Source organism: Pundamilia nyererei, unplaced genomic scaffold (genome assembly GCF_000239375.1).
Source record: "Pundamilia nyererei isolate P.nyererei 1_Seehausen unplaced genomic scaffold, PunNye1.0 scaffold00008, whole genome shotgun sequence".
NCBI classification, from domain to species: Eukaryota; Metazoa; Chordata; class Actinopteri; order Cichliformes; family Cichlidae; genus Pundamilia; species Pundamilia nyererei.
In genome coordinates, this window is record NW_005187409.1 from 3977679 (window position 1) to 3991424 (window position 13746).

The 13746-nt window shown below is 40.6% G+C and overlaps 1 protein-coding gene across 1 annotated transcript in view; it reads right to left on the reverse strand.

Moving 5' to 3' along the window:
• Positions 1 to 9453, reverse strand: part of lnx2b (ligand of numb-protein X 2b) — a 19731-nt gene extending 10278 nt beyond the window's left edge. Inside the window, exons 1-3 of the mRNA XM_005723208.1 lie at positions 9166 to 9453; positions 3622 to 4209; positions 1265 to 1458 (exon numbers count right to left, since the gene is read on the reverse strand). Coding sequence (XP_005723265.1) covers positions 1265 to 1458; positions 3622 to 4025 — 598 coding nt within the window. The 5' untranslated portion in view covers positions 4026 to 4209; positions 9166 to 9453. The remainder of the gene's footprint in view (positions 1 to 1264; positions 1459 to 3621; positions 4210 to 9165) is intronic.
• Between the last annotated feature and the right edge of the window lie 4293 nt (positions 9454 to 13746).

The window sequence follows — 13746 nt, forward strand, 5'->3', positions numbered from 1 at the left end:
TGTGCAAATTCTCAGAGGGAGAATGCTGCAACTATCAGAATGGTTGAAGGCAGTGGAAAAACATTATATGGACCATATAATGTACCACAAGTATTAATGTTGGTGTTGGCCAGTTGTTTAGGTTAAACATTACATATAAAGGATCAATGTTGTAATCAACTGTTAGTTGACTTATACTTTAAAACAACTCTACAGAAATAGAATCCAAACTTTAAATGATCTTCCTTTTGCTGCAAAATTCACAGAAAACCCAAAGCGTGAAGAGCAGGCTGTAGGAGCATTTTTTGTAATGTTTGTGTTCAGATAAGCTGAGCATATCTTGTGCTCATCTTTTTTTCCTGAATGCAGAGACAGATATGATCGTCTCCTTTAACTCCCAGCAAGATATTTTGGTGAGAAAAACACCGTCTTCACCAACATTTTAGAAATGTCTATTTTCCCATAGATACTTACATGGAATAACACACTATGACATAAACCAGTAAGTCTGTGTCGTTTGTGTTTCCGGGATGCGCTGAAGAGTATCGTGAAAAGGAAACAGAGTGACGCAGAGTGGACCTCAGTTTGTGATTATAACAGTGAGATAGCTCAAACTCTGCTGCACTGCACAGCCTCGCTCTTCCGTGGAAATGGCCTGTGCATACACACAGACCATACAAGTACTTACATGCTTACTCCTCAGCAATACTACCAATGTATTTGCTCCCATTCAGTTAGAAAGCTATGAATTTTACTAGCGGCAAAGATGGTGAAACCTGGATTATTCAACATGATGAAGTTTGTATGCTGGGGGGGGGGCAGCATTACTAAACATATCTAACATCATTCTAGATTTATGAGTCTGCTGAGATTTTAACAAAGATTTTTCAAAAATCAAATGACAGATTATAGTTGCACAAATATAAACTTCACTGTGGACACCTGGTACCAGTTGCTTGGCAACTGTGTTTTACTGAACTTTGGTCGGTGATGCCGGCTTGCAAGTTGCTTTCAGGGTTTTTCCCACCCATGATGCAACTGTCTGGTTAAACTGTGTGTGAGCTGGTACATGTTCCTACAGCCAGGCTGATGATTCACCTGAGACAGACAGAATCAAACCCTTAAAGGCTAAAAGCAGCAAATCGCGTGTGTGCCCTGACAATCACCCTACCAACTGGAAATATTCCTGTTAAGCCTAGAAGCTTCTATAAAGATTATTTGGTACTGTTCTAACGCACACCCTGAGAAATTGCGGGTTTTAAAATATTATAAAATAACTCCATACCTTCCTCACCTTCCTCATAGGCAGGATTAATGAGCCCAGGCTCGGGCTGATCCCGGGTTGAATTTCGAGACAGTGTTGCTGAGTGTTTCGCATCTCCAGACCCTTCTCCGTCACCCTTACGTCCCTTTAATTCATTCCATGAGGGCCTCTTCCTCTTCTCTGCTTCCTCTCTGAGTCTTCTAAAAACAGGACATCTGAGGATTGACAGAAGCATGAAGAACATTAAAGTGGGTGAATTAGTGATGTTAAAAGGAGTTGAAAGAGAATCTTTTATTACAATTTGGAGCTACAGCTTTATATTCTTTTACTAGAGTATCTTTCCAAACAATTCTCATTTCCCTTATGCTGTGCAGCCCATCAGTCCATCCACTGTCTGAAACAAGCTGCTTTTACTTCCATCCCTTCCCTTTAAAAAACAACTTTCCTCTAATTAGCTGCTCATCAGAAACAAAGTTTGAAGAGCAGTTAGGTGATGAAGCTGTGTTCAAGACCAGTGCTGTTGAGATGACAACACCAAGGAAATCCCCTCCCATTGACATCATACAGATCTGACAGAAAAGAAAAAAACCGAGCATTACAGCTGTCGGAGTTTTTGGCTCAAAGGAATTAATTCTACATATGATTACATCATTTGAACTTTGGCCACATTTAATAGGAGATCCCACCTTTGTAGCTGTATTCATATATAAGTGAAGATAATGAAAAATATTATAGGTACATGTACAGGAACGGCTGAAAATGAACTCAGGGAACAAAATTCAATGTTAACTGTGTTTTGTGAGAGCAAAGAGACCAGAGGAGAAGCACTATGCAGATTTCTCTGCATTGCAGAGTGTCTGTTGAGACAGGCTGAATCTGATTAAGCCTGTGCTGGAACCGGTGCCTGGTCTTCATGCCTGAACTTTGCCTCCTCACTGTTTACACAGAGAAGCTGCAGCAAGCTAATTTTCCTCCCACAACTGACTGCGTCATAGCGGCCACTGGACGATAAGCACCACACTCTCCATGTGAAAACAAGAAGAGTGACCTGTGCCTCGTATTGAACACAATAACTACACAGCTGTGTGTTCACAAACGAACTATGCTACCAGCAATAGCTGGTAGAGTTTCAAAGAGGACACAGCTACGGTGGCCCTGAAAGGTCAAACGGACTGCGAGTTAAGAAAACACCAACAAACGGAAAAGCATACAAAACATGACTAAAATAGAGAAAAGAACGGATATAGAAAAAAAAATAATAAAAAAAACACATGACAAGAAGTAGAAAAAGGTTTGCACTTTTGGTGTTTGAGGATTCATCTGTGTTGCGAGAGAGAAAAAGATGCAGGTGATATGCAGTTTAAACACATCATTCATATAATACTGTAGATACGTGTTTGTTATTAGCCTGTTAGCTTGTCACTTTTTATTTTTAAATGGCTTTTGCTGCATCTTTTCTATTTCTGTTGTATTTTATTCAACTTCCATTGTGTTTTGTGTGTTTTCTTAAGCTTGAGCACATTTGACCTCTCAAGGCCACCGTACAAAAACACAGCTATAGACGTTATGTTTTTCTTTTCTTATTTCCGGCAAAGTAATCAGAATTTTCTCACAAAACCCTGCAGATCTTGTGTTTATCTAAGTTTTTCTTCTTGTTGTCGTTTCGACGAGAATGGTAAGCTACAATACTCGTGCCTGTAAGCCAAATATGAGGCTATAAATAACAGTTAGCTTAATCGACAAACTGGAAAAAGGGAACAAATTTAGGTGGCTCTTTCCAAAGCTTAAAAAAAAGAAAAAAGAAACTGCCTTCCTGCACTTAGTCATCTTACTAATTAACAAGCCTGCAATAAATCTTTAATCTGTCACATGAATCCCCCTGTAAATCTGTGATATGGCCACGTTACACATCAACTGTCAGATTAACAAACAGTTTCCGCAGTTCTGCAAGGTGGACAGGCTAGATGTCTTCAAGCTAGGCTAAACTAAACGAAAGCCAGCTGTAGCTTCAGATTGAGTAAACAGCCATTCAACACTCGTCTTAACTCTTACCTAAAAAGCAAGAAAGCAAATGTTTCTGAAAAAGTGCAACAGTTCTTGTGACAACCACATGGCCGATGAGTTAGGTCGCTGGTAGTTTACACAAGAAGGCATCAGAGATGAACATGAATATAACATAGGACACATTACATAAACACCATCATAAACTACAACCTTTGTCTGAAGCAGGCAGATGGTTCAAAATGAAGGAAAACTAGGTAAAACTATTGCACTGCGTATAATGTCGTCATAAGATACTCATAATAGCTTTAGTTTCATGTGTGTTAGAACTGTGAAGGTCAAACAGTATCCACAGTCAGCATCCCACTGAGTCTTACCTGTTGTGCAGGTGAGGCTGCAATTCACAGCGCTGCATCGTCTGCTGGCACTCCGCACAGTGTGGGCACATAACCGTCAACTTGTCCAGCAGGTTCCTGACCAGCAGGCTGGAGGGACGGCACTGATGTAACTGCAGCCGCTGGCGGTCCACAGGGCAGAAGTCCTGCTCCTTCAAAAAGCTGCTCAAACAATGAAAGCAGTAAGTGTGGCCGCACGGTGTGTCCATTGGCTTCAGTAAAGGCTGCAGACAAATGTGGCAAACCAGTTCATCGTCCACCTCATCCTGGTACTCGTACAAGTGGGAGTCCTGGCTGTCGTGCTGCTGGCCGCACTCCTTACAGACGCGTGCCCACGACAGGCCCACAGTGCTGCTGCCGCTAACTTTGGTTTCTGTTGTAGCCATTATCTGAGAGAGCTCAGTCCAGTTTTCTGTGTCTGGAAAGGATCAGCGCGCTCTTATCTCCTCACAAACTCTTTTAGTATATTTCATAAGTCTACGTTTGCATTCCCACAGCCAAATCCACTCCAGCAGTGAAGCAGTTTATCCAGAGTCGAAAATGTTATCTCCACATCTTCATGTTGCTTCTCTGTTGAGAGAGAAACACAGTTAAGTGTACAGCAGACCATTCCTACTTAAACTGGGCAGCTACACAGGAAATGACAAATCCACAAAGCTGCAGCAATATGGCAGCAAGCTACAGCTGCTTCCTCTCAGCAAGTTTCCTGAGGGACAAAAGGAATTCTCATCTCAGCTAAAAGTCACAGTGCTTCTCACTGAAAGCGCTGAACTCTGTGAAATGAGCCAGAAGAAAACAGACTAAAGTCAACCTTCTGTTAATGGGAAGGAACAAAGGCAAAGCACGCACGGGAGTAAGAATTCTGAATGAACTGGGCAGAAACGCAATCCCCTTCACTAATGACCCCTTGCACCCAAACGGCAGTGGTCTCTATCCCTTTGTGCAGGTCGTAATCTCCTTTTAATTCCCTCTCATAAGAAGAGCACTGATTAGAGAGAAACTGGAGAAACTTTTAGACAACCTCTCCAAATAAGAACAAATGAAGAAACATCACAAATTACACCAAATGTACTGAGGTGGATATTGTGAGGACACATCATCCATCAAAACAGTTTGTTTGCGGATGGAAATAATCAGTGATTATTTATTAACTGCTTTATTAACTTGATTAGCAAAATAGCTTGATGTACTTTCAGAATACTTTGGACTGTCAGAAAGGCTAAGAAATCCACAAAGACCATCATAAGACACATGGCTTTATCTTACTGATGCAAATCAACTAAAGACAAATGTTCTGTTGCACATAAGAACATGACAAAATGAGCCACCACAATAAAGTCCCTATGTTCAGGTCCCCTGTCTTTGTGATCGCAGCGCTGATTTCAGACACAAAAAGACTGCTTTATCTTCGGTGTTATTGAAGCGACTCACCCGAGATGATATCTTTGCTGTCAAGCGCCCAGTAGCCACTGCACGCAAAGGAGAGACTCTAGCAGTTGCCTGAAGCCTGAATGAAACCAGAACCCTGCCTCCTCACCAGCAGACCGTCAGAATAATGACTGTGTGTGTGTGAAAGAGAGAGAGAGAGAGAGACTACGTGTGTGTATGTGCATCAGTGTGGATGTGTATGAGCTCCAATTGCACCGGTGTGAGGAATGCAGAGGGGAATTGAATATAACTAGGCACCATGAGAGGAAAGGAGAAATGGTTGTTCTGCCTCCATCATCAGTGCCTCGGTGTGTGTGTGTGTGAGTGTGTGTATGTGAGTACGTGCGTAGGTTTGGGGGTTGGTGGCTCAGACTGCTGATGTTGCACTACCACAGGTAAAGTACTCTCAGTAGCTGAATGAATGACTGCAAACACAAAAGCCTGGTTATAAATACGTGCAAACATCTCTCCATATACATGCACACAGGCCTTCTCCCTTCTCTTTCTTCACTTTGTACAGCCGATACCCATTCCTGTTACGAATCGGGGTCAAGGATACTGTAGCACAGAGACACACACAGTAAAAACCAGGCTACGCTCCATTTACCTTGAAAACACATCACTCGGTGGATGACGGTAAAGTAAAATCCACCATCTGAATTAATGAAGAGGTAACAATTCAGCCAGGCTTTACATTAAAGGTGCATTTGATTTGTGCTACAGTGACATGCACTAGCTAGTCTTAGAGAGCTTCCGAAAGGTTTTGTATTCCAACACGCCCTCATTAAACATGGCTTCATAGGAGGATAAATAGCATCCTGAAAAATGATGGTAATCTCAGAATCGCTGGCTGTAACGCTATTAGCCTTTTAACCATGTTCCTTTAAAAAAAAAAAAAAACATGACCTCGATCAAAGTACTCATCTTTCTTGGGAATTCCCACGTGAAATGGAGAGTTTTCAAAAAGTTACAGCATAATGTGGTCAAGTAACAACCTCCAGGGCTGAAAAATGAAGCCAAAGTAAGAAAGCGCTACAAACTGCAGGCACTGCTTTTGTTTCAAAGCGTGTTAATCTCTTTAAAATGTCCAATGTCAAAGCAGAAAAAAACCACTTTAAAACTATGCAGAAAAAAAGGGTTTTTGTCTCTATAGGTCATTCTACGCTTCATAACAGGTAAAGATGAATATTTCATAGCTGATCCATTTAAATTGTGTTATTACGTTTGTATTAAGTATTAGAGGTGTGGAAATGAGAAAGTGTCTACTTTAAAAGAAAATTAAAGCCCACGCTTATGAAACCAGCGGTTTTGAAATAGATATGGTGAAATATGTTAAGAGGCAACCAAAGAGGAAAGGCTACACCAGGGAACACCTTATCCAAATCAAATGCCTTGTAGTCATGTGACAGCGTAAGCTTTTGAGGGAAGTGTCTGTGGCCCTACAGAGTACTTTGGTCTCTTTTAGAGGATTACCTGAGGTGGCGTTTCTTCAAAGCCGGGCCCAATCCCATGCCTTGATAGCTGATATGAGTGAATCACATGTGCTGCCACACCCTCGGTGAACACAGGTGAGGCCATGTTAGACAGTAATTTCTCAGGTCCATGAGACAGGAGGTGTGCCATGTCTGCCTCTACCTTCCATTAATGTCTGGCATTAAATGACAATACCGCACTTAGAATGGAAAATTAATGGAATTAGTTACCCAGACATGAATAACTCTTAATCATCAGGCGAGCATTTCTCAGAGATTAAACCACATTTTTGCTTATGACTTGAATATGTTCTGAAGCCTGTAATTCCTTAAGAAAATTACACTGCCTTGTTTTTCCTCAGTCCAGATGATGAATCGTTCCAGTGGTCAAGGTAACGTGAGATAAGCAGGATGCCAGGAGACTAGGGAGAAATGTCTTATCATCCATGGTGGAAGTCTGACTGATTACTCTGTGTGTATGTTTTACTCCCTGTTTGTAACTCTTAGCTTTCAGTAACTTTATTATCTATAATAAAGATTACTTTTTGATTGCAAGGACTATTTTTTCTCTTGAGCGTCTTGAACTGAAATTGAATCTAATCTTTATAATCAAAGTTCAACGCCACGTGTTTTGAGCAGTCTCTGAGAAATCTTATGTAACTGCTATAGCAACAGGATGCAAAGTCCTCTGTTTTAAATACAATCACCAGTATTTGCATTGCATATCTACTGTGTGTGGACAAAATCAATAATCATTTCCAACAACACAATAAAACCATAATTTGCCAAAAATGCCTTCCCCCAGTTTAGCTTCTCTTTGGCTCAAATATACATACAAGTAAAGCTTCTTAAAGCAGACTCGTGCACAGTGTGGTGTGGAGCCAGTCTCATAACCACAAATCATGCACAGAGGTCAAGCTTGTTTGCACAAGGCATACAAGCCTCCCAGTGTACAGCAGCCAAGCAAACACCACATATGTATATAATTTCATTATGTTATTACAGAGAGAAAACTGGGGCTGTAATTCATGAACAAAATCCCCACGAAAAAATATCCTCAGCAGAGGATTAGTTTGTCAACAGTTTCTTTCTTTTTTTAAATTTCTAATAGTTCAGCATTAAAAAAAAAATTGCATCCTCTGCTCTGGATTCATTTACAGCAGGAGTGACACAAATATAAGATTCCTGTGCATTTGATTCAAGACGTATAGTTATTTAACTGAAACAGGTTAACTTAATCCAACTGTGAACAAAAGAACAAAAGCAGTTTCAAGCCATTACAATAACAACACCACTACACACAATTACACTATAACAGTATAAATTTAATACCAATAGCACAAACAAAAAAAACAGGCCCACTGAGGCATTTTGTCCATTTGTAAACTAAAAATAATGAGTTTACTCCAGAGGCAACCTGGCAAGAAAAGATAAATCATCGCATATCAACTCTATCAAACCTCTATCGAGATCTGGCAAACACACAGTCAGTGTTAAATACCAGAGCTGTGTGGTAATCAACCAACACCTGCGGCAAGGTCTTTAACCCTTAGAGAGTGTTGCAACCAATACACAAAAGACCCACGCACACATAGTGAAGTTTTTATGTTTGTGCCACTTTTGCAGCTTGTAAGTGGTGAAAGAGGTTCTTAAGCATAATGGCTTCTTTAGAGTACATTTATTCTAATATGTGGTGATAATATAAGTCATATACTGTATTAGTTTACTGGGTAAGTAGACATGTTTTGATCACATGCCACAAAAAACAAGTAGTCTTCACTGCACTGATGTGGAACATCTGGAGTTCTTTGTGGTTTTAGCTTAGGAACGACTGATCCTATTGAGGGCTAAAGGCCACCGTTGGGGAGTGTCTTTGGTTTACATCAAACAGAGTTAAGGTCTATTGTATTTTTCAAAACATCAGGATGAATCAAGGTTTCTCAGCAGAACATCACATTTAAGTAAATGCTAACTAACAGACCCGGTCAGTGGATTTAATACTGTGGCTCATCTTTATTATTTCCTCTCTGAAATTTACATTTCATAGAAATAATAAGGAAAGCAGGCTAAAAACTTCAAACGCCTTCAGATTGAATAAATAACCATTTTCTCTGCATAGTTAAAAATTTCGCACATGGAAAAAACACAGGTACTCGGTGACAGCAACTGGGGCATCTGCGATCATTTTCCACTCTGCCTGCCTGGATGTGCGTGCTGTCACTGCCACCATAAATAACTCACTGTCCCTCCATTGACAACCGACGGCTGTTGCTGAGCTCCTAATCACAACACCACCTTGACAGATCCAAATGACAGAGGGGGCAATAAAAGCAGCTCTTCATAGGTATCGGCCAGGATACTGGTTAATGAGGCAGGTAAAGTGAGAGCATGAAGACATTGCTTCACCTTCAGCTACACCGTGTGTGCCCCGCGGAGAAAGCGCTAACTGCTACACACCTTGAGCGACTTACTTTTCCGTGAAAGCGCGAATTTTGCGCTCTAAGACTCGTTTACGCGAACAGAGTGCTCACATGAAGCGTAAAAGAAAGAATACAACGGCTACTAATGATATTTGTACACAGAAACGAAGAGAATTTGCCAAAGTCGAAGCCGAAACTCGTCTTACCTGTGTGAAGGTTGTTTTCCGGAAGCAGAAGCAAACGTGTCGCAAGCTAGAACAGCGAGGTCTTTGTGAAGTCGGACAGCAGCGAAATGAAAACGGCACAAAGTCTGGCCAGTGTCTCCCCCGAGCTGGTTTTCATTAACTACTTATATCTTTTCTTTCTTTCTTTTTACCACATAGCAGCCGTTGACCTGTCCCAGGTGCAGCTGAACCTGCAGGCGAAGACTGGGCGTCTTTCCCAGTTTCGAGCAAACACACTGAACCAAAAAGAGGTTGAGCACCGGAGGGAAGTCCATGCAGGTGTACACAGTACCGTCCCCTTTTCCAAGGCAGTAGGTTTTACATAACAGCCCGCTCTTTCCAGGCAGACAAAACACTCTTTCAAAGCAGTAACTCACCCCAAAGCATTATATTTTGCTTTGATATCTAACTCTATATATCCATCTATGACAAAATGGAAAAAACACTCCCATTATTTTAAAAAGAGACGCATATTCATGCCTTTTTTTAATTTTATTTTCATTTTTTTTTTAATGATACACAAAGTATGCAAGTAATTAATTTTTTCACTTTTTCAAAGTGCCTTCATCTCAGTTATTGTGAGTTTTGTACAGTGCAACATTCAGTTTTAGATGTGTGAGGTCACAGATGCTAAAACAAAAACAAAAAACACCAACAGCCAGCCTGTTTACATATAAACTGGTGTGCTGGTAATAAAAACCCACTGTCTGGTTTCTGAATATTCTCTGATGATAAAGAAAATAAAGGCTATATGGTGAGATAGCATGTAGCAGAAATGGATATTCATTTAGAAATATGCAATTCTGTACATATGGAAAGTGTGTTTAGTGTATATTATATCCATTTGTAAATGGCAGCAATAACTCTTGTGCAGTTTTTTGGCCTTTTTTATTTATATGCTATTTTTCTAATATATCTCTAGCTTACTCTTTCTTGCTGGCCCCTGTGCTGGTATAACATGTGAATTTCCCCAGTGTGGGGTTAATAAAGTTTATTTCTATTATGAAACCAGGTTTGCAGGGGTTTGACAAAACCTGTTTTGCTCTTTCCCAGGTCCATATTTTTTATTCTTGGACCCCAGTAGAACCCCTTTGTTCATCCTGTGACTAAAAATGGATCTTTATTGGATCCGGTGCAGTTTACTTACCAGCCTGGCGTCTGGGGGAGGACGCCATCATCTACCTCCTGCACCGAGCTCTGACTCACCTGGAGAAGCCTGGAAGCACTGTGAGGATCATGTTCTTTGATTTCTCCAGTGCTTTCAACACCATCCAGCCACGACTTCTGAGAGACAAGCTGGAGCTACCAGGAGTGGACCACCACATGTCCCAGTGGATACTGGACTACCTCACAGGATGCCCACAGTATGTGAGGACACAGGGCTGTGTCTCTGATATGCTGGTCTGCAGTACGGGGGCCCCACAGGGAACTGGCACTGTTCCTCTTCACCCTCTACACTGCAGACTCCAACTCCCCACGCTGCCACCTATAGACGTTCTCTGACGACTCTGCCATAGTCGGCCTAATCACAGGTGAGGACGACTCAAAGTACAGACAGTGGACTCTGGACTTTGTGGACTGGTGCCAGCAGAACTACCTGCTGATCAACGCCGGAAAAACCAAGGAGTTGGTGGTGGCCAGTGACAGACTGCTGTATCCTAGATGCATGAAGGAGCGTTTCTGCAGGTCCTTCCTCCCTGCAGCTGTCAGACTGTACAATCAAAACTGCTCCCAACAAACATGAATGTTTACATCAGCGCTGTAATTTGCACTAATCAACCGAACAACTACTAATGTTATAACTTGAACATTATTTTTCTCATTTAATATATAGATAGATAGATAGATAGATAGATAGATTGTAGCAGTGTGTGTACCCCACAATTCAGTAGCTTGTAGAGCCACCTTTAGTATAACTTGAAGTTATTTCAGGCAGGTAGAGGTCTGGACTTTGGCTGGGACATTGCAAGAGCCTTTCTGTTTAACCCATTCAAGCACTTTAAGTTCTCAGTTAGAGTAGAAAAGTGCTATATAAGAACCAGTCCATTTACCAAATACTATTTTATCATTCTATTGTAGATTTGCTGCTTTGCTTGGAATTATTATCTTATTTCATAACACAGTTTTGGCCAAGCTTAAGTCCTCACATTTGACTTTAGAATACTTTGATATACAGAGGTGCAAAGGTCCTGTGGCTGCAAAACAAACTTAAATCATCAATCCTCCACCACCGAGCTTGACAGCTGGTATGATGTATTTGTTTTTTACCAAATGTGTCCACTTTGGTCTGATCTGTCCAGAAGACATTACTAGAAGCACTTAATTCAGTAGTTACTTTGTTTCCTATGGAAGCAGTAAATGTCTCTTTACTCTACTGAATGAGCATTCAGCCAGAGGGGGAAGGAAGAACTCTATTTTAACAAAAACAGACCTCCACCAGGCTCAGGAAGGCGCAGCCATGGATAAGAGTTTAAACTGTGATACAGCAGATACATGATACACAGCCTGCATTAACTGTGCGATGTGGTGTAAGGTAACTAAGAACGTTTGCTCATGTACGATCCTTTAATTGTATATTTCAAACTGTAACTGTCTAAATGTGCATTTCTACGATGTTCTGGATGGAGAAATGGGAAGTGTGATACTTGCTACTTGAATCCCAAACTAGTGAGCTTGCAGCTCACTTGCAGAGCTCTCTAAAGGGTTCCTGCTCTGTATTTGAAAAGGCCGAATATTTGAATCACTTTATAGCAGCGCAATAAAACATTTCCCTTTGGGGGTTTTTGTTTTTTTTTGCATGTCTAGACTTCAAATTTGCATCAAAGTCAGCATGAAGATTTTAGACAAAATGTACTTTATACATAATTACTAGGCTATAGTGCATATGATTATCCACAGTGGCCGTTGTGATTATGATAGCTGATGCATGTTATGTGTTTTTCTAATTAACTGACACATATACAAATGCCAGGAAGTTAAAAAAAAATTCACAGCACAGTAACTCAGAACTAGCGAATGCTGGCATTTCCCTTAATAAATTACTTTCCAAACACCTTTGCAAAACTGTAGAAAAATACTAGCAGTTTTGGCACTGCACCAGTTAAAAGGGCTGTGACACATGGACAGTGTAAAGCACGATACCCCCTACAGAAAGGAAGGGAAGTCTCAGTGCCATAAAACCTCTCTGTGAAAGCCTGTTCACCCCAGGATTTATAGCTGTGTTAGGAAGCTTCAATTCAAAGTGACATTTGCTGATACAAGCTCACAGAATGAAGCTCTCCACGAGGCAATACAGATGTCACGTGGTCTGTATTTCATAAGAGAGCAGGGAAGTCGGGCCGCACATCTTTCATGATCTTTAGGGTTTCTTTGCTGACATTATTATTAAAATTAGAACATAAATAAATCAGTTGTAAAAGCACAATGGAGCACCTTTCATTTGATTTTGTGGAAAGATCTTTGCATAATTGAAAATGCTGTGATTGCTTACCCAACATTTTCACAACAACAGAAAAAAGAGCAAATATCTAACTAAAAGTCACTTTAAAGTAGTCCAAACAAATATTATGAGTGCTTGTATTTCATAACAACACTTTTTGCTGTCAAATTTAAACAAATCATGCCAGAAACATTATTTACAGCAACCATATTGGTATGTGATACATGTGAAATGGGTCACAAAAACTATGAGGGCCTCCATGTGTTGGTGAAATAGATGAGAAAGAGTGACACCATGTGTTTAGGTTAGGTACTATAACTCAATTTATTTATTTTTAAAAAGTACTAAATGCAAATATATATAAACCTACTAATAAAGCTAAACACATATACACATATTGGTAACAGAGTATCTGTGGTTTTGATATTGATTGATTAAACATGAAACAGGATATCTATCAGAAAATCTCATCTCAGTATGCAGAGCCTTTGTACAGATCTGGTTTCTGTCATTGACAAAAAGCACATGTCTTTCCTTGTCTTTCTTTTTTTTGAATTTTGGCCCATGATGAGAAGGTTGGAAGTAAGTTGCAAAGACAGATAAAAGACAAACAATGGCCAAACAATAAAACGTATCCCAAAGTCTCGCTCTCGCACACACAGAAAGGACCCACAGCTCTGTGTTTGACTTGTGGCGCCTACAAACAAGAAACAGGCTGTTTGTCTTCCCCGGGATCAGTAAACATCCTCAACACAAACAAGTTCTTCTGGAGTGAGAGAGGAGAAACTCACACCATCAGGGCAGCTGCACTCTCACTCCACCTCAGCCTTTGATGTCCTTCGGAGAGAGCTGATAATGAAGGCTCCTTACATCTTAATTCTTTTAATTGGAGTGTGGATGTAACAGGTTGCTGATACCAGATTCTTTGGCTTGATGAGGAGAAATTTTGTCCAGTTTCTTTCATAAAGAGTCACACCTCTCCTGATAGATCACAGTAAAAAAAAAAAAAGACATACGGGGCATGCCTTCAAGCACAGCTCACAAATATTCAGTTTGTTTTCTTTGCTTTCAAAATGACACTTCTCCTAAACAGCTGGGTGCTGTAGTTGTGACCAAACACGACT